The 22297-nt window shown below is 37.6% G+C and overlaps 1 protein-coding gene and 1 long non-coding RNA gene across 10 annotated transcripts in view; one reads left to right on the top strand and one right to left on the bottom strand.

The window, feature by feature from the left end:
- The window catches only part of LOC123754323 (uncharacterized), a 58208-nt gene that overhangs the window by 18674 nt on the left and 17237 nt on the right, over nt 1–22297 (top strand). Inside the window, exon 2 of one of the 2 annotated variants that reach the window (XR_006772375.2) lies at nt 114–516. This is a non-coding gene — a long non-coding RNA (uncharacterized lncRNA). Of the gene's footprint in view, nt 1–113; nt 676–22297 lie in introns of those variants that run through there. The other variant, XR_006772374.2, reaches the window with a different exon arrangement.
- Nucleotides 9940–22297, bottom strand: part of LOC123754322 (zinc finger-containing ubiquitin peptidase 1) — a 32687-nt gene continuing 20329 nt past the window's right edge. For all 8 annotated transcript variants that reach the window (XM_045736617.2, XM_045736616.2, XM_045736614.2 and 5 more), the window contains 2 exons: nt 21579–21808; nt 9940–11877 (listed from right to left, as the gene is read on the bottom strand). In XM_045736617.2, coding sequence (XP_045592573.1) covers nt 11833–11877; nt 21579–21808 — 275 coding nt within the window. In that variant the 3' untranslated portion in view covers nt 9940–11832. The remainder of the gene's footprint in view (nt 11878–21578; nt 21809–22297) is intronic.

The raw sequence follows: 22297 nt of genomic DNA, 5'->3' as shown, positions 1-22297 counted from the left end.
TAGAGAATTGTTGAATAGCAGAGCTATGGGTAGTGCAAGAGCAAGTAGATATAGGGGTACCTGAGATTGCCTGGGTCAGTTGGTCTGAATGTTTGTCTCTTCTCCCTATCCAGCCCAAGTAGCTGGATGGTAGAACAACGGTCTGGCCTCTATCCTCTCACCTTCGTCACGACTAAAATCCATCACCAACAAGTAAAGAATTTACAACATTTATGTATGTTTTGGTGTCCCAGACAATGTTAGACGTCCAGACAGTCAACTACTCCTATCCTCCCCCCTCCCATCAACTTCTTCAAGACCCAGACGTACCGGCACTCATAATGTAACCAGCAACTAGTTTAAGGAAGTGTTGGCACAGGATGTTATGTCACCAGGAGGGGTATATATAGCACCTGATTGGCTCGCTTAAGTCAGTCTCTGCAGGTGGTCTCAACAGAGGTGTTTCAACATTGCTTGCTGCCCATGATCCACGGAACCCATTTCGTGCCCAGTTTGTGGTGTTTGGAATATTAATTCGTAAGCCCCTTTTTTGCTTGAATATTATTGTTTAATGTAAATTTAAATTTCATGTGTTCTCTTTATTATTGGTATCGTATAGCAGTCAAGATTTGTATGTCAAGCTTTGAAGTCATTTATTTTTTGGTTTCTTTTTTGGAAGTAAATTTGTTATATTTTTACTTGAGTTTACTTTAATGTTTGCCCATACTTTCACACTGCAAAGGTCAAATGGGATTTTTGTTTAACTTCATGATTATGCATGAAGCATGCCACCAGCTGGGTATTACTACAGTACAGTACCTACTTACATTACAATCAGTCAATCTATATACAGTACTGTATATACAGCATATATATACAGTACTACAGTTTACAGAGCGCACACACACATATATATAACAATATAACAATCAGCGTTCGAAGACCTCGTCCAGCTCCTCAGAAGTTATATATATACAGTATAGTATAGTACTGTATAGTATAGCATAGTATACTATATATATATTTACTACTATACAGTATAGTATAGTACTATACTGTACTATATCTATATCTATCTATATATATATATATATATATATATATATATATATATATATATATATATATGTCGTACCTAGTAGCCAGAACGCACTTCTCAGCCTACTACGCAAGGCCTGATTTGCCTAATAAACCAAGTTTTCATGAATTAATAGTTTTTCGACTGCCTAACTTACCTAACCTAACCTAACCTAACTTTTTCGGCTACCTAACCTAACCTAACCTATATAGATAGGTTAGGTTAGGTAGGGTTGGTTAGGTTCGGTCATATATCTACGTCAATTTTAACTCCAATAAAAAAAAATTGACCTCATACATAATGAAATGGGTACCTTTATCATTTCATAAGCAAAAAATTAGAGAAAATATATTAATTCATGAAAACTTGGCTTATTAGGCAAATCGGGCCTTGCATAGTAGGCTGAGAAGTGCGTTCTGGCTATTAGATACGACATATATATATATATATATATATATATATATATATATATATATATATATATATATATATATATATATATATATATATATATATATATATATATATATATATATATATATATATATATATATATATATATATATATATTTTATTAAATATGACCGAAAAAGTAAGATTAATAATTCTAACACGAATTTTCTCAATCTTTCGTACATTATGCTTCACTGTTGGAGGTAAATCAAAAATCACTTCTCCAAAATTTATTTTTATTTTGGAGAAGTGATTTTTGATTTACCTCCAACAGTGAAGCATAATGTACGAAAGATTGAGAAAATTCGTGTTAGAATTATTAATCTTACTTTTTCGGTCATATTTAATAAAATATGTCTACAGGAAAGACTGCTACCAAAATATACTAATATATATATATATATATATATTGCCCCTTCTAGGTTTTTAAAAATATATATATATATATATATATATATATATTGCCCCTTCTAGGTTTTTAAAAATATATATATATATATATATATATATATATATATATATATATATATATATATATATATATATATATATATATATATATATATTAGTATATTTTGGTAGCAGTCTTTCTGGTAAATATATGCTGTTGAATATGACCAAAAAGGTAAGATTAATAATTCTAACACAAATTTTCTCAATATTTATCTTTTTCTTCACTGTTGATGGTAATTGAAATATCAATTCTCCAATATTAATTTTTTATTTATTGTCTGACGCCTGAACGCGTTTCGTAATTTCTTATTACATTTTCAAAGACTTAGTTTACACATAAAAGTTCAAAATTGTGCATTAATTGGCTATTAATGCACAACTATATTCTACCACTTCAAGACCCCGAACCAACACAGAAGCAGCAAGAGGAGGTATGTACCAATAGGCCTTCTGCAGTTACTTCCATTCTTATGTTTTCATACCCAATTTATACCCATTGTTTCGTGTTCTGTCTTGTGTTTGTCACCTCACCCAAAACTTTTGTGCCATATCACCTTGTAGTGAGAAGATTATCCCAATAATATACTCGCTCCAAATGCATTGTCAACCTTTGGAGATGAATGAGGTGAGGCGTTGCCCGGGCAACACAGTGAGGTGTTGCCCGAGCATATAAGCAGCAGAATAGCAAACATTAACTAGTCTTCTTTCAAGTGTGGTCTAGAGCAGACACTTGCGAGATACTGTACCGACGCTCAGTGCGCTCAACTCACACCAAAGTATCACCTGTGTACTTCTGTATATTCGACCAAATATATATATAGTATCTTAGTGTCTGTGTTTATTTGTCACCATACTTTACGTAACAATAGAATCGTTACAACCTCACCCAAAACTTTTGCGCCATATCACCTCACCCAAAACGAGTATAAGTACGATGAATTTTTTACGTGTAAACTAAGTCTTTGAAAATGTAATAAATTACGAAATGCGTTCAGGAGTCAGACAATAAATAATAAAAAAAAAAAAAATGAATTTTGGAGAATTTATATTTCAATTACCATCGACAGTGAAGAAAAACATAAGAAATATTGAGAAAATTCGTGTTAGAATTATTAACCTTACCTTTTTATCTTAGCTCTTTAATATCGCCTCTACATTGTCTTCTATGGCTCACTGAACACAATGTTTAATTTCAATTAGGACATATCAATTTTGTCTAATGGAGGTACTTACTATAATCCAAAGATTTATCCCTCTTTCGTGGAAGAAATGAGATCAGCAATGATCAGACATTCCCTTACCCTAATTCTAGTAGCTAGCTTTACTAGCTAGTAAAGCCATGCTTTACTAGCATGGCTTCACTCTTGTAGCCATGCTGATGTATAAATATCAGTAGGATAAAAATTACGAATTTGCTTGTCCATTTGTGTTTGATGCCTCAAAAGCTTTTGATCTACTGACTTCAGTGCCAACAATCTCACTATTTTTATTTACTCATTATATTATGTATCTCATTATTGTTATCAGTTTCTCCAGCTTGTCATCAAGTTCCACTCTTGTCCATGGTTACTTGTCGGTAGGCTGTATTTATGATCAATAATTTTTTTGGTCTGGTTTTGAATCTCAAGTGCTAATACCTAAACATTTGAGTTTTACATGTAGGTGTTCCTTCACCAATCCGGCAACACCACCTTTTCTGTATATTCTAATTAGGAAAGACCTGGGTAAACACTAGCTTAGAAATAGGGGAGTTGATTTATTAAACAAATTACCAGGTAATATAATAGATGTGAGATCACAGGATTGTTTTAAGTGAAGATTAGACATGCAGGTATATGAATGGGTAAATCTAATTCCATAAAATTTCAAATGCTTAATTCAGAATTTGGTACTGTATAAAAATGCTTACCTGCATAACATTGAATTCGGTTTGTTTTATAGAGTACCCCACAAATCAATAATTGCCTGTGTGTGTGTGTGTATGTAATTACCTAAGTATAGTTACAGGATGAGAGCTACGCTCGTGATGTCCCGTCTTCCCAGCACTCTTTGTCATATAACACTTTGAAATTACTGACGATTTTGACCTCTATTACCTTCTCACCTAACTTGCTCTAACCGTCTACCACTGTTTGCGAAAGTGAATTTTCTTACATTTCGCTGGCAGCTTTGTTTAGTTTAAACCTATGACCTCTTGTTCTTGAAGTTCCAGGTCTCAGGAATTCTTCCTTTTCGATTTTATCAACTCCTGATACTATTTGTATGTAATGATCATATCGCCTCTTTTTCTTCTATCTTCTAATTTTGGCATATTTAATGCCTCTAACCTCTCCTCGTAGCTCTTGTCCTTCAATTCTGGGAGCCACTTAGTTGCATGTCTTTGCACCTTTTTCAGTTTGTTGATATGTTTCTTAAGATATGGGCACCATATAACCGCTGCATATTCTAGCTATGGTCTAACAAAAGTCTTGAACAATTTCTATAGTATTTTGCCATCCATTTATTTAAAAGCAATTCTGAAGTTAGAAAGTGTAACATAGGCTCCTCACACAATGTTCTTTGGATGGTCCTTAGGTGATAGAGATTTAAGGGTGGTTCTAGATAGAAAACTATCAGAATTCTTTAAAGATTTCACACATTTTATAGGTTGTGTGGGGTCTATGTTCTATTCCACATTCCATAACATGGCATTCATCCACATTAAATTCCATTTGCCAATTGGTGCTCCATATACTTATTTTGTCCAGGTCTTCTTGAAGGGCATGACAATCATCTAAGTTTCTTATCTTCCCTATTATCTTAGCATCATCAGCAAACATGTTCATACAATTCTGTATTCCATCTGGTAGATCATTTATGTAGACAATGAAACCGGTGCAAGAACAGAACCTGTTGTACTCCACTTGTGACATTTCTCCAGTCTAATACAGTTAAAAAAAAAAAAAATTCATCCATGTTAGAAGCTTACCTGTTACCCTTCCAATATGTTCCAGTTTCCAGGACAACCTCTTATGTGGAACTCTTGTCGAAAGCCTTTTAGGTGCAGATAGATTCAGTCAACACAACCACCTCTTTCCTGTAAAATATCTGTGTCTCGATTACAGAAACTGAGTAAATTCGTTACACTAGATCTTCCAGATCGAAAACCATACTGTCTGAAATTATATCGTTTTTCTTCAGGTGTGCTACCCAGTTTATTTTACTTATTTTTTTCCAATATTTTGACTTGTGTATAATTGATACAAGTGTATCATTGATACTTGTCAATGATACAGGCCCATATTTGAAGGGGTCTTCCCTGCTGCCACTTTTGTAGATTGGAACTATGTATGTGACGGAACATCCACTTCCCTCATTCTTGTGGCCTGCTTGATGTGTTGATACATGAATGTCTCCAGAATGAGGGTACCTGCTTGAAGGGCTTCTAGGAGTTCTACTCCCCAAGCCCGACCCATGGCCAGGCTCGACTTGTGAGAGCTTGGTCCACCAGGCTGTTGTGTGGAGCGGCCTGCAGGCCCACATACCCACAGCCCGGTTGGTCCGACACTTTTTTTTTTTTTTTTTTAGAAAAGTCTAGTTTTCTCTTGAAGATGTCCACGGTTGTCCCGGCAATATTTCTTATAATTGCTGGGGGGATGTTGAACAATCGTGAACCTCTGATGTTTATACAGTGTTCTTTGATTGTGCATATGGCACCCCTGCTGTTCACTGGTTCTATTCTGCATTTTCTTCCATGTCATTCACTCCAGTATGTTATTTTACTGTGTAGATTTGGGACCTGGCCCTCCAGTATTTTCCACGTGTATATTATTTGATATCTCTCAACTTTGTTCTAGCGAGTACATTTGGAGGGCTTTGAGATGATCCCAATAATTTAGGTGCTTTATCGCGTCTATATATGCAGTATATATTCTCTGTGCTCACTCTATTTCTGCAATCTCTCCTGCTCTGAAGGGGGAAGTGAGTACTGTACTGAGCAGTACTCAAGATGGGACAACACAAGTGATTTGAAGAGTACCACCATTGTGATGGGATCCCTGGATTAAAAGTTCTCGTAATCCATCTAATCATTTTTCTGGCTGACGCAATATTTGCTTGGTTATGCTTCCTAAAAGTTAGGTCGTCAGACATCATTATTCCCAAATCCTTTACATGTTGCTTTCCTACTATGGAAAAATTTGATTGTGGTTTTTTACCCTGTATTATGTTTAAGGTTCTCATTTTTACAGTATCTGAGTACCTAGAATTTATCGCTGTTTACAAATATTTAAAACAGGTTTACAAATATGCCTGTCCAAATGTCCTTCTTTCTTGCTTTGTAGGCCTCTCAGTCTATTGCTTTAAAGTTGAAGTCACCCAGTATCAACAGTAATGATTTATCTATCTGCTGCTGTTATAATCTCTCTCATGACCATTATGTGGGCCTCTCGTTTGTCATCCAGTTCTTCCTTTGTCCATGTGTTGCTTGCTGGTGGTCTAGACATTTACAAGTATCAGTTTATCATCTAGATTCCAGACATGTAATGCCATTTTGTCAACTTCTCGAGTGCAGATGAGTCGCAATAATGTGGCTGAAAAATATTGACCAAATCACACACTAGAAAGTGAAGAGACAATGACGTTTTGGTCTGTCCTGGACCATTATGAAGTTGATTGTGTACCATTATCACAATCAACTTGATAATGGTCCAGGACAGACCGAAACGACGTCGTCTCTTCACTTTCTAGTGTGTGGTTTGGTCAACTTCTCGAGGGTTTTCAAGTATGAACTCTCTTGCCTTCAGGTGTTCTTTCACCAGAACAGCCACTCCTTCCCCCTTCCTAGTTTTCCTGTCATGTCTCCAAACTGAGTAGCCCCTTGGGAATACAACTTCATTTATAATATTTTATTCAAGTTTCGTCTCTGTTAATGTGACAATATCTGGGACCTTAAGCTGAATTATGTCTTTCAGCTCTTAATATTTTTTTATCTCACTCCATCTATGATGGTATATACAATTTTCAAAAACAAGTTCCCTTTCCCTTAGGTCTTTACTTCCCTTTCCACTATTTTGTTGCTTTGTTTTCATGTACCATTTCACTAGCCTTTCAGTTCCCAACACCTTGTAGAAAAAAGAATTTCTCTCTTCTTCATTTCTATTCCCATTTAGATGTTTTGCTTCAGTGAGGTTCATTTTCAGCTTTTCTCTGTCTTCCTTTGAGAGGTCTTGTCTTATTGACCAAAGTTTGCCATCCTCATCACACTGCAATTTCCTGGCATTTCTAAGCACTTCCATCATGTTTTCGGTTTTGTATGTAATAGAATATACGTAATAGTAATATGTATGTAATGCATGTAATAGAATGGCAGTGAGTAAACCTAGGAGCAGGTTGTAGACAATGCAGTGTGGGAGTGGTACAGGCATGAGGAGATACAAGTGTCAGTGGCAGGCTGGTGGCTTGTGGAAAGAACCAGAGAATTCACAGATCAATGATAAGTCCTGAGCAGTATTTCTATATTGATGGATGTCTCAGTAGCTTTACCAATATTCTTCAATTTGCAAGTGGATTAAAACTTTTCATATTGGCGAATACAAATAAAAAAAAAGTCAAATTTTCCCCAGCTAACTGTCAATAATTTCCCTTAGATTTTCTTGGTGACTAATCCTTTTTTTCGTGTGGTTAAATTTTTATGTTAGATTTGACTCAAATAAAAAAAAATCCCAATTAAATATAACTCAACAAAAACATTTATCATTTCACAAGAATAAATATTTGAAAAATTTAATATTCCAAGAAAATTTTGATTGTTAGGCAACTCTGGTTATTAGGTGTGTGTGTGCGTGTATGTATATATACACACACACACACAAACACATACATGCATGCTTATATATACTGTATATGTAGGCAGAAAAACTACGTTTGAAAAATTAGAGAATGCTGAACACATTTTTGGCTCAATTTGCCTTCATCAGGACATTTTAGAAAGGAGGAGGAAACGTGGATGGCAACCTTATAACTGCCAGGGCAGGTCACCTGACCACCAAGAACATAAGAATAAAGGCCTATTGACCTATATACAAGAATAGGAAAAGGGGGGGATCCCTACGGATATAAGAGGATGAAAAAGGGGCTAAATGGATGCTATATTAAATTGACATGCTATATTGAAGCTTATATTGGGATCTAATTTGTCCATGCTAGGGCTTACATTAGGTAAGTAATTACCAAAAGAAGGCACCAAACCGGGAAGGCTATGTAGCACCATATGTGCGGAATAATCAGAGGGCGCTAAATATCACCATGGATGCCAATACAAGAACAGAAATACATAAAGCAAACGATATCAAAAGTATCCAATTCACCAAGAATTCTATTGAGGGACAAGTGACCGCGAGGGACGGTCAGAAAGCAAAACACACGCTCGTCCTGGAAGTCAGGACATTCAACCAGCATATGCACGACTGTAAGAGGGACAATGCAATTTGGACAATATGGAGCAGGGTGGCGCTACATTAAGTAAGTAATTATCAAAAAGAAGGCACCAAATCGGGAAGGTTATGTAGCACCATTAAATGTGCGGGATAATCAGAGGGCGCTAAATATCACCAAGGATGCCAATATGAGAACAGAAACGCAGAAGGCGAACGATATCAAAAGTATCCGAGTCACCGAGAATACTATCGAGAGACAAGCGACAGCAGGGGACGGTCGGAAAACAAGACACACGCTCGTCCCGGAAGTCAGGACATTCAACAAGGATATGCACGACCGTAAGAGGGACAATGCAATTAGGACAATAAGGAGCAGGGTGGCGCTACATTAAGTGACCATGTGTTAAGCGAGTATGGTCAATATGTAACCTTGCCAGAGCCGTTTTCCACCGCCAGTTATGGTAGCAGGAGGAAGGCCACGGGGACACACTACGCTTAAGAGTACGCAGTTTGTTACCAACAACGACTTACATTAAGGGTGTTGTTACATTGATTGTTCAGAGCGGACTCAATCACATTTTGTTCAACGAAACCCTTACCTTTAACGATACATTTTGACTTCGATATCGTCCCTCTGAAGTCTATATCGACTTCAGAGGGACGAAATGTATTGTTAAAACAAAAAGTAAGGGTTTTGTTGAACGAAATGTGATTGAGTCCACTCTGATCAAGCAATGTAACAACAGCCTTCATGTAAGTCCTGCCATGTACAAATCAGATCCCCCATATAAGCTTCAGTATACCAAATCAATGCAATATAAGCATCCATTTAACCCCCCTTTTCATCCTTTTATATCTAGGTCAGTAGGCCTTTATTCTGTGACCTGCCCTGGCAGATATAAGGTTGCCATCCACGTTTCCTTCTTCATTCTAAAATGCTCTGATGAAGGCAAATTCAGCCAAAACCACATTTAGCATTCTCTATTTTTCACATGTGGTTTTTCCGAATTTTATATATATATATATATATATATATATATATATATATATATATATATATATATATATATATATATATATATATATATATATATATATATATATATGTCGTACCTAGTAGCCAGAACTCACTTCTCAGCCTACTATGCGAGGCCCGATTTGCCTAATAAGCCAAGTTTTACTGAATTAATATATTTTCTCTAATTTTTTTCTTATGAAATGATAAAGCTACCCATTTCATTATGTATGAGGTCAATTTATTTTTATTAGAGTTAAAATTAACGTAGATATATGACCGAACCTAACCAACCCTACCTAACCTAACCTAACCTATTTTTATAGGTTAGGTTAGGTTAGGTAGCCGAAAACGTTAGGTTAGGTTAGGTTAGGTAGGTTAGGTTGTCGAAAAAACATTAATTCATGAAAACTAGGCTTATTAGGCAAATCAGGCCTTGCATAGTAGGCTCAGAAGTGAGTTCTGGCTACTAGGTACGACATATATATATATAAAATCAGTACAGTATATATAATCAGACCACAAAGGAAAATGAGACAAGAAGCTCCTTAGTACTTTTTTATTATTCAATACATTCCCAGCAGAAGGATGAGTCTTACAGTTCAGTGGTGGGGAATATATAGGCAGGAAGAATACAAGTGAGATGAAAATTATATCTTTGGTTTATAAACATAAGAACGAGTGGAAACTGCAGAAGGCCCATTGACCAATACACGTGAGTTCCAGCAAACAACAATACTAATGAGATAACTGTATTAATGATGTTTCTCATATGTTTTTAATTGATCACTTAAAAATGGTTTCATATTGTACAAACCATTAGTAATGTTTATATTATATGGCTTTGTAGTTTGTATTAGAGCAAATACAATAATGTTTCTGTTGAAAATGATTTTACAATTAATTATTGAAGACCTCTCCTAATCAATTTGGCAATAATTTTCTGGCAAATTAATAAGTAAGTAATTATCAAAAGAAGGCACCAAACCGGGAAGGCTATATAGCACCATCAAATACGCAAAATAATCAGAGGGCGCTAAATATCACCAAGGATGCCAATACGAGAACAAAAACGCGTAAGGCGAACGATATCAAAAGTATCCGAGTCACCAAGAATTCTATCGAGGGACAGGTGACCGCGAGGGGCGGTCGGAAAGCAAGACACACGCTTGGCAAATTAATAAGCAGAGCATTAGATAATTGGCCTTTTTTTTACAGAATAATATTTATGCTGAAAAATTTGAATGTTTGAGCTATGTAGAATGTTACAATCTTTACATGGGATTTTGTAAATGACACAATTATCTCTACAAAGGTTGTTTCTAACTAATAATTTTCCAACAGTATTTTTGGTGGGAAAATTCTCAGAGAAATTTTCCACCAAACTCATGATGCCTAAACCACACATCAGAAGATGAAGAGACCATAAAGTTTCGGTCCATCCTGGAACATTATCAAGGCGATTGCGAAACTGGTCAAGGATGGACTGGACCACAACTGACTTGATAATGGTCTAGGATGGACCAAAATGTTGTCTCCTTCATTTTCTGGTGTATGGTTTGGTCATCACTTCTCACCAAACTGATTGGAATTGGGAGAGGTCTTCTTCAATAACTAATTGTAAAAGCATTTTTCAATAGAATTATTATTGAATCTGTTTTAATACTAACTGCAAAGCCATATAATATAAACATTAGTAACGGCTTGTACAATTTGGATCCATTTTCAAGTGATAAATAGAAACCTACAGTATTTGAGTAAGATCATATTACATTCTTGTAAAGTCACTATCACACATGGCGTCTCGGGTAGGTCCATAATCCAAATTTTTTCTGCGAATACGACTTGCCAAATCATTTAATAACCAGGCACTCATGCACAGCTGGGTGAACAGGGGCTACAGTTAAAGATTGGCGCCCGGTCAATCCTCCCCGGCCAGGATACGAACCCAGGCCAAAGCACTTGCGAAGTGCCGGGTGAACGTCCTACCATTGTGCCACGGGAACTGCTTAAGATTAAGATGATTAATAGTTATCTCATTAGTATCGTTGCTTGCTGGAACTTACATGTGTTGGTCAATGGGCCTTCTGCAGTTTCATCTTGTTCTTATGTTCATAAACCAAAGACAGTGTTTTCACCTCACTTGTATCCTTCCTGCTTTTCCCCCACTACTGAATTGAAATATTTATCCTTCTGAAGATGTATTGATTAATACAAATGTACTTAAGAATTTCCTGTTGCATTTTCCTTCATGATCAACATTATCACATTATTCATCACATGTTAATTTTGATGTGATTTACACACACACACACACACACACACACACACACACACACAGTTTTTATATAAAAAAATGCAGTTTTTCTATTACTTGAATTTACACAGAGCAGATAAAATTTTAACAATGGAAATTCTAATTTTGGTTAGTGCTATGTTCATTCCTTTGGTATCCTGGTTGATGCCTGAAGAATCTTGCTTTGCTGTAAAGGAAATGTATTTCTTTTTACTATTAAATATATATAAATTATATATATTTTATATCATGAAGTCTAAAAAGAATGATTTAACAAAATATTAATCGGCTCTTAAATGTTTTTAAATGCTAAAATATTTTAAAATAAATAATAAATTAAATAGAAAATTCAATCCAACAAAGCTGATTTCTTTTCTCTTCAAAAAAGTGACTGACCAAAAAAAAATCCAAAGTTTAATGTAATGAAATGCCCCTTTCTGGTACCCTGTATCTGTTATATGGTATCTGTAGCTTGTCAGTGCTTATGCTCTGATACTACTAAGACAAATACTGTAATTTACCACACCTCTGAAATCTTCAATAACCTATCAGGAGACAGGACCTGAATTTGGCTCTCATTACAAGCAGGAAGGCTAGAGATCACATGTGAAATACTCCTGTCAAATACAAGGGGAAAAGTTCTCGGAGCCCAGGAGAGGTGACAGGAACTTGCGAAACAATGGGTTGTTGCTTGTCCTCACAGTCAAACTGGACAGATAAGAGACTGTCCAGGAGGATAATCTACACCCAAAGCAAAGAAAATTGTGCAGAGAGCCATAGCCTTAGAAAGCTTAGACCAAAATATGGAGTCCACCATCACATCTAGAGAGAGAGAGCTGACTTTCTCCAATGGAGACAATGATGTAGGCTGAGGAAAGCCAGATGAAATGTGTTATAGACTGTACCACACCGCAACCAATTCTCTAACTGTAATGCATGCTTGCTGAATTTTAACTGCCCAAAGGTCCACGATTGTCAAGGAGGTTCTGGAAACAACCACCCAGCTGAGAACCAAGGTATCTGGATAGAAGGTGAATGCTGGAGAGGAAGATACCACTGAATCAAATAAGGAAAATGCATGAAGTAGTTAGCGATGGCAAAATGCTGCAGGACAATCAGGGATTGAACTTGGCGGCTCTAGCACAGGCAAAACAGGCTCCCCTGGAGAAACTGGAAGTGCATTCGCAGTCAAACACTACTCAGCGGGAATACCAAGCTTGCAAAAACAGGATGCCGCATAAGCACTCTAGAGGCAGACAAGAATCCAAGCAGTCCGCACCGGAAAATGGAAGCAAGGCAACAGCCAAAACAAGGGCAGTGGAGGAAAAGAAGGGATGCCACATGAGGCCCAACCATGCCGAACTCACAACGTCCAGAGCACCACGGGAAAGGCGGACTCAAAGGCCAAAATCATTCTGAGGCCAGTACCAGGAGAGGTGGTAAAGTAGCCAGGTACATGCCCCCCTCCCCCCCTGGGCGGCCTTGGCCTCTAGGAGATGAATAAAGGAAAGGGGGCACAAAAGGCAATGAAGCCTGTACTACCCAACATTTCCCCTTCAATATAAATACTGTGGAGGCACCAACACCAGGACATCCAAGCCCAACCAAACCTGCAAAGCAAAAACGGGAAGTCCGGACACCAAAACAGCCTTGGTTCAAAAAATAGGGCAAAGCTTCATTGACCCAGCATATGGATTGGAAGAAGCAGAAAGTGTATTCAATGGGGAGAATTATTACACAGGAGGGAGAAAAAACTAGCCCCATCTCCAGCCAGAGGAGAGGAAGGGCCAGGAATAGAGCCAACATTCATCCCAGAGCCCAAAATTGGGAGGAAGGAATGAGCACCAGGCACAGAGGTCTTTGACCCTACCAAAGTTGAGCCCCAAAAACCAACCCATCCTCCAAATTGACAGAACGTTTTAATACTAAGTGTAATAAGTACATTGCCTGACTGCCATACATAATACATTATTGCACTTATGGGGCTGTTACATTTACCTTCCCACTTAATTTACATTACATTTACTTCCCCATTGTAACAAATCTCTTCCACACTGTTTACTTCTGCTCTTATCTTTGTACCTTCTTTAACTACCTTTTCAACTGATTCCTTCTTTCCAGCCTCTTGAGCAAAGGTTTGTATAATTTCAGTCTTAAAATCTTCTACAGCATTTCCTTTGAAACTTCACTAATTTATTTATTCCAGTTTTTATTTTCCTTTTAAATATTCTTTTCAAGCTTTTCAATGTGAAATGTCATCTAAAGTTGAGCTAACACTTGCAACTGCATTCAGGAAATCCTAGTTTCAATGTTCAAAAGGTGTTGCTTTGTCTCAGAATCATTTCATTTGGTGAAACTTTAACATATCTGGAGTAACAATAATCACAGAATGAGCTACCCCGCAACCATTTAACAAAACTAATTTATGAAAAATTGACAAATGTGATTTACCAAATCACTCATGTATGTTGAAACACAAGCCAGCCTGATATTATTAACAACTTCAGCAATTTCATAATTTTCCACGAGTCATATAGTGGCTGATGCAAAAAATTTTATTGTAAAATTTTCACTACTCATGTAATAGTTATATATTTTTGTTTATTAACACATTCACACTTAATGGGATACCACACAGATATCCCAAAATCTGCACTACATTCTGTAATAGGCAACAAAATTCTGGGGGGGCCCCCCTAGATGGAGAGAAATTGCTGACCTGGAGAGCATGCAAATATCTTTTACTGCTAGAATCTACTCAACAAAACAAATAAATTATTGGGACCGCTTAGGAATTTTAAATCGATATTCCCTAGAGAGCAGGCAGGAGAGTTACAACATAATTTACATTTGGAAAACTAGAAAGACTGGTTCCAAATCTGCACACAGAAATAACACCACATGAGACCAGAAGGCATGGCAGGATTTGCAAAACAACTCCACTGAAAAGCTGAGGTGCAATAGGCACACTGAAGAAAGAACACAATCAACATCAAAGGACCAAGGACGAGAATACTCTTCCTCTACACACACACACATATACACACACATAAATATCTATAACTGGTTTACCTCTCATAATGTTCAAAAGAGAACAAGATAAACACCTTCAAAGGATTCCTGATCAACCAGGCTCTGATTCATATGTCAGATTGTGAGCAGCTGCATCAAACAGCCTGGTTGACCAGACTACCACCCAGGAGACCTGTTCAGAGATCAGGCCGCAGACATTGACCCCTCAGAATTATCAACAGGTATAGGTAAAGCTAATTGAATGTGTGCATGTATTTACTATCTGTGCCTATAGGATTGAGCTGTTAGCTCTTGGACCCCGCCTTTCTAACTATCGGTCGTCTGATGTCCTGACTCCCGAGCCATTTTTCCCTTATTATATCTACCACATACAGTATATTTCTCCCTAACACACACACATTCCCAGGATGCAGCCTATAGCAACTCCAGGTACCTATTTACTGCTAGGTGAACAGCAGCATCAGGTAAAATAAACTCTTCCCATTTGTTTCTGCCTTGGCTGGGAACTGAACCTGGGCCCATAGGACTACAACCCCTGAGAACTGTCCACTCGGCCATGAGGCTCTTTTTTTTTTTTTCTACCACAAACTGTGTGTGTGTTTATATATGTGTAATTACCTAAGTCTTGTTACAGGATGAGAGCTACACTTGCGGTGTCCTGTCTTCCCGGCATTCTTTATCCAACTTGTTCTCCTGTTTAGATAGTACTTTTTGTAACTATGTGCACAATACTACAAACATTGATGTACTAAGCAATTAGATTAGAATTTTGTACTATTCACTTTACAGTCAGTAAAAATGAAGCTAAAAAACAAACTTAAATACAGTATTCTTAGGCCTAGTATAGCACACACACATGTACTCTATTAGACCTAGGAAGATTAGGTTAGGTTAGTTTAGTTTGACTTTGAAACAAGTAGAAAATTTAGTTTTCTGATTTGTCCAAATTCCAGTGCATCCTCCTGTTTTGGTAGTAGTGTATACTTATAGTAACGCTGAGGACCATAGTATATATACTCACGAACAACCAAATTAGAACATAGAAATCGGCACTAATGAGTTGGACAAACCAGAAAACTATTTATTACTTGTGTTCCTTTGACAAACTAAACTAAAATAACCTAACCTTTCTAGGCCTTATGATATCTGAGGCCTAATATAGTACATGTGTTATACTAGGCCTAGAAATATTTAAGTTTTTTTTTTTTTAGATTCATTTTAGTTTTTAAGATATCTTTACTAGTCAATATGCTACTATCTAAAACCCAAGTACGTACGAATTCATGACTATTGACAATCATCACAATAGGTACTATCTAAACAGAGGGATGGGTTGAGCATAAATGTGTATTTCATTCACCCGGGCTGTATGGGTCTAGAACTGTGAACCCCACGCCCGTGAGGCCGAAGCTCTATCACCTGGGCTATGAGTAGTCTTAACACTTTCTGCGGATGAGGACTCCTCCCGGAGTCCTGTTTCGCCTACCCGCTCCCGCAATGTGGACATAAATTTATGTCCTCTTTTAAAATATTTGTATAAAATTCAATTTTTATCCGATTTACTTTGGGTTTGTTTCAAACTGCGCGCCATGAGGCTCTCTTTCTCACCAATAGGCTGCATGGTACAATAAGTTCATGAAAGGTTCACAAACATAACAAAAGTAAAAACATTTCGTGTGTGTTTGACTCTCACTGATATGTTCCAGCGTTGTTTTATATTTGGCGCTATTCTATCTTACGCTTTGTTGATCTTTTTTACCTACGGGTTCATAGAACATTCTATTGCGAACACATTGACACAAAAATGAATGACGTACATAGAATAATAATGTCATGAGAGTGAAATAAGTATAAACTTTCAAAGCGCCGTGTGTCGTCCCGTCACCGATACCGGGTAACAATTTCACCACTTCCCACACTCTTGCGGGCGGGCCGCAATCATTATTCTACGCTTATATTCATATCACCGTGTTGGGAATTTCATTGCAAGTCCATTGATACCAAAATTAACGCTGTAGGGCAAGTGTGGAGGTGATAACAATCCCAAAAGTAAAAACATTTTGTTGCTGTTGGGCGCTCATGGCGAGTCATCTTCGTAGTTATTTATTTGGTGCTGGTATCCCTATACGTTTCGTGACTTTTTTTACTGATGTTCTTCTAGAGAATTTTATTGCGAACACGTTGGTACCAAAATGAAATACGTAGCTCGAGAACTAAGGTCAGGAGAGTAAAAAGAGTATACACATTTTTGTTTTTACGCTTACGCGGCAAAACGCCGTGACACACTATTAATAAGGAAAGTTTCCAGTTTCGTGGGGTCCATGGTTCGAGATTCCTACAGCCCAGGTGAATGGAATGTTTATTTCCGCTAAAGTGTAGATGACAAATTATATAAATATCTAACATACGTTTAAAACAATCCAACGATCATATAAAGCCTATTTTATCAATTGGCAATTTGTTTCATAAATATTCAGGAGATTCAGGCCATTTCACCCTAACCTAATACTGTACCAGGTAATCAGTAGTGCAGCTACCTAGTGGTGGCTGGGATAGGTGACTGATAGAGAAGCAGTATAGGGTATTGTAGTTTAAAAATGTTCTTGTTATTTTTCAAAATATCAAGAATGACTTACAAGGAGCTTATACAGTAGTGGTAAGAAGGGTTTGAGTGGGTTATAGTGAGAAGTTACTTCAGGGATTGTTGACGTATGCATTGCACACAGTTTTCCAATCTGCTTAAAAGCTGTTTGAAGTCATTCAAATTTTAGCAGTTTAAAAAAAAACTCTAGTAAGGTCTAGTGCAGGTAAACTCCTAAGATGACCCTTGCTCAGAAATACAGTTTTTATCATAATTTTTATGTGTTAAAAAAAGTTTTATCAGTTTCAGTAAAAAAACCATGACAACTGGTAATACTGTAGCAAAAACCAACAAAAGCCTTTATTTAATGAAAATCATGATCAATATAAAGAGGGCCAATGTTTTTTTAAATAATTGAACAAAAGCAACCTGGCCTTTATCACTTCTTTCTTTTGTTAACATTATTCAAATTCAAAGTTCAAAAGACTCCCTGGAAAACTATTTAGTCAGTCAGATTGTCTGTGTCTCAGAACATGCAATGCTATGCTCAGAAAAAAAAAATGGTTGAAAACTCCCTGGAAAAGAAAACCTCCATTTCAGACTACATAAGGAGTCATTGGAGCATATAAATATAGGAGTCATTTTAGGAGCCAGATCTTCTTAGAGGGGCAATAGAGCCAGCCTCGAGTCACCTGGCAGCTGATAAAGAAAGAGACTTAGGAGTGGGTCTGGTATGTAGACCTGTTACCGGAGGATCATAGCAAAGATGTTGTAAGAGGAGCTTATGCTGTGCTAGCAAATATCAGATTCTTGTTTAAATATATGGATGGATATAAAGTATATACCAAAGAAACTGTTCACAACATTTGTGACACCGAAATTAGAATATGCAGCAGTTGTGTAGTGTGCATATATCAAGAAACACAACAATAAACATGTTACAAAGTCATGCTACTAAATGGCTTCCGGATCTAATGTACAAGAGCTACGAGGAGTGACTAGAGGCCTGAAATATACCAAAGCTGGAAGATAGAAGGTAAAAAGAGGCAATATGATCACATACAAAATAATGACAGGAATTGACATAGTTGACAACGGAGAATTCATAAAACATACGGCCATAGATTTGGTAAGGAAACAAAGGTCCCCCCAAAATACATAAAGTTCCCTTTTGTGAACAGAGTTGTAGACAGTTGGAACAGCTTAAGTATTAAGTATTTGGCAGACCAGTAGTACTGCCAAAATCATCAGTAGTTTCAAAGCATTATACAGTATGACAAAGATTATAAGATAGGATACCATGAGAATTGCTCTCATCCTGCAACTACATTAAGGTACGTACACACACACACACCAAGAAAACACACACACACACACACACACACACACACATGCATGTTCTGGAAACTAGAACATGCTGGAGGGGTGATAGTGAGACCTCTGACATGGCTGAAAAATTTTATAACTGACAGACAGAAGAGGGTGGTAATCAGAGACAATGTATCTGACTAGAGGAGTGTTACTAACAGAGTACCAAGGGTTCAGTTCTTGCACCAGTAATACTTATCGTCTACATAAACGATTTACCAGAAGGATTACAGAATTATATAAACATGTTTGTGGATGATCCCAAGATACTGGGGAAGATAGATGCAGACAATTGTAATGCCCTTTAAATTGAACTAGATAAAAAGTGCTTGGAGTGACATGTGGCAAATGGAATTCAATGTGAATAAATGTCATGTTATGGAATGTGGAAGAGAAGAAAACAGACTACACACAACCTACAAATTATGTTAAAAAGCTTAAAAAAAATTCTGATAAAGATATCTCGGGGAGAGTTCTAGACATAAAACTGCTGCCTGAGGATCAAAGAATATTGTGCAAGGAGCTTATGCTATGCTTTCCAATTTCAGAATTGCTTTTAAATACTGTACATGGATAGTGAAATACTAAAGAAATCTTTCACAGCCTTTGTGAGACCAATGTTGGAATAGCCAATGGTTGTATGGTGCCCATATCTTAAGAAACACATCACCAAACTGGAAAAGGCGTGAAGACATGCAACTTCCAGAACTGAAGGACAAGAGCTATGAGAAGAGGCCATAGGCACTAAATATGCCAAAACCAGAAATCAGAAGAAAAAAAAGAGGCAATATGATCACTATGTACAAAATAGTGATGGGAATCAACAAAATTGATAAGGAAGAATTCTTGAGGCCTAAAACTTCAAGAACAAGAAGTCATAGCTTTAAGCTAACTAAACAAAGCTGTCAAAAAAATAAAAATAATTCACTTTCACAAACATAGTGGTAGACAGTTGAAATAAGTTAAGTGAGAAGGTAGGAGGAGGCCAAAACTATCAGTAGTTTCAAAGCATTATATGACAGAGTGCTGGGAAGATGGGACACCACGAGTGTAGCTCTTATCCTGTAACTACACTTAGGTAATTACATACTGTACACACACACATAATCCGTCAATAATTTCAAAGTGTCATATGACAGAGTACTGGAAAGACAGGATACTACAAGTGAGCTACACATTGGTATACTTGTCAAACCTTTAGTATCACACCCTAGACTCTTTTGAATCAGAAGTGCCTACTAGATATCAGTACCAGTAACTGATCCCCTCATTAGGGCACACCAAAACAGACAACTGTATGGATAACACACGCAATGCTGACCCTAACTATGTAAACAATCATTAACTGGGCTAAACCACTGATTTGTCATATCTGATGACATCCCTTGGACCCCAGGAGCCCTAGGTTGTTTACCCCAAATTCACAAACTACCGTCATACATCACCCCTAAACCCACGGGAAGAGGTGGAAAGGTAGGTACTAGCAACTACTGAGGGTCCCACCAGGAGGAGCAGTTTCATTACATTCATTGCTGGTTTTCTGGAAGAGCTCCCTTTGGTGATTCCCCGAGCTGTCTCGCCATAGAAAAATGGTAGAAAAACGAGGATGACTCACTATTAGGAAAGGAAGGAAACACGAATACTACACAGGGCATTAGTGCCAGGACAATGGAACTAAAGCAACACAAGCAGCATTTCACAGGAATACTGTCCTAGAAATGAGCCATGAGCACTCAAGAATAGCTCCAAAAGCACAGGACTGAAAGGCAGGCAGGTAGTACAATGCTACAAAAACAGATAAAGTCGCAAGCATGCAGACAACAAAAGCCCAAATGAACAACACACCAGACTATTGGAACATGTCCTGGAACAACAAGCAGCATGGAAATCCAAATCCCTTGGTCACGCAAAAGTAATGAACAGGAAGAAAAGGGTATGCAGCCAGATAAAATACCACACATTTATTATGTTACATAACAATACATTCCTTAACAAAAAAGGCTCAGCAAGAGAATGGCCACACACATCTACTAAGCCTTGCAGAGGAGCAAAAGCTCCTGAACTGCTTGGGAACAGGCCCCTCGAGAGAAGCCTAAAAAGAAGAGGCATCCAAACATTCTCAAAGAAGGTAACCCTGGAAGAACCTGGCATCATGCTGTTGTAATGAACACTACATCTTTAACATACCAAGTGAGGTGCAAAACATGCACCTGAAGCTAACAAGAAGCACAGGCCCCTATGCTAGACAAAGTCCAATAGATGGCTAACACTTATCTGAAAAGTAGACTCTGGGCCCAGCAGTTGGCCAGTCCAGTACTGGACAGGGTGAAACCAGTTATGTGAATGGAGTAGGTGACCCAGCTCTCCTGATGACCAGGGTGGCAATTGGTTGTGTAATGATAGGTAGTGCAGTTATGGTTAGTGTTGTCAATGTGTACATGCAGTTGTCTGTTTTGGTGCACTCTACCTTCATCTTGGTCTTTCTCTTAGTCTTTTATGTTGGTCCTAAACTTCCCTTCCCTCTATTGAGAGGGACCAGATTCTGGTACTGTTCTCCAGTAGGTACCCATGAATCATTAGAGCCTGATGTGGTAGATACTGAGGGTTTGACAGGTATATCAGTGTAGCTTGGGGTGCTACAAGGGGTGGCCCTCCCAAAAACTTGTGCTAATTCACTTTTGCAGTGGCTCACAAATGGAATAAATTAAATGAAGGGTAGTACTGTACTCTATATGCCAAAACCATCAAACCCTTCAAAACTTCATATTACAGAGATTACAGGGACAACAGCACACCATGAGTGCAAGTTTTATCCTATAGCTACACTTGGGTAGTTACACGCACAATTATATCCTCTGGTCATCCAGCTTGGGGATGAAAGTGTTTAATACTGTACTAAATCTGACCTGATATTCCTGTTCAGTTTCAATAAGGCCAACTACAACAACCATTTGGTATTGCTTGGCTCGCATGCTGGACAGTGGCTTTCGAAGTAGTCTCATGGCTGCAGGTGCTGAATGTGTGTGCAGAAGCTGTGCTATCTGTGTTGGGGAGTGGGACGGGTCCAATACCAGGAGGCGGATTCCTCCTTCAGTACCACCAAGCTGTTCAACGCCAATGACAGTTCGGCTGTGACCTGAAAAAATGTATTGACATTTTGCACATGTGAGATACCAATGGCACTACTATTTTATATAACAAATATTGTTAACCTTCATTTTCAATAAATCCTATAAACTAAAATGGCATTGATCCACAGAACTAGCTCCTAACATTTACCATAACAAAAGTTTCTTTAGCTTATGCCACTGGCATGACAGGAATGTACAGTAGTGGATATGATAGGATCCTGTAAGCATCTCAGCTCTCCAAACATGGAAACCTTTTTAAAACTGCTTTACCAGTCTACTGGTTGAGGAGCATGTATCAACCCCGTGCTGAGGTGAAGCACACTAAAAATTTGAGTCGCAAACACTCGACCTTCTTGAGAAGGTTGAGCTCAACCACTCAATCTTTTGCCCAATTACTTGGGCTGGATGATAGAGTGACGGTCTCGTTTCATGCAGGTCGTCGTTCAATCCTTGACCGTGCAAGTGGTTGGACACCATTCCTTTCCCCTGTTCAA

Source organism: Procambarus clarkii, chromosome 18 (genome assembly GCF_040958095.1).
Source record: "Procambarus clarkii isolate CNS0578487 chromosome 18, FALCON_Pclarkii_2.0, whole genome shotgun sequence".
Taxonomy (NCBI): domain Eukaryota; kingdom Metazoa; phylum Arthropoda; class Malacostraca; order Decapoda; family Cambaridae; genus Procambarus; species Procambarus clarkii.
The sequence above is the reverse complement of the archived record's forward strand: the minus strand, read 5'-3'. Positions and strand labels throughout refer to the sequence as shown.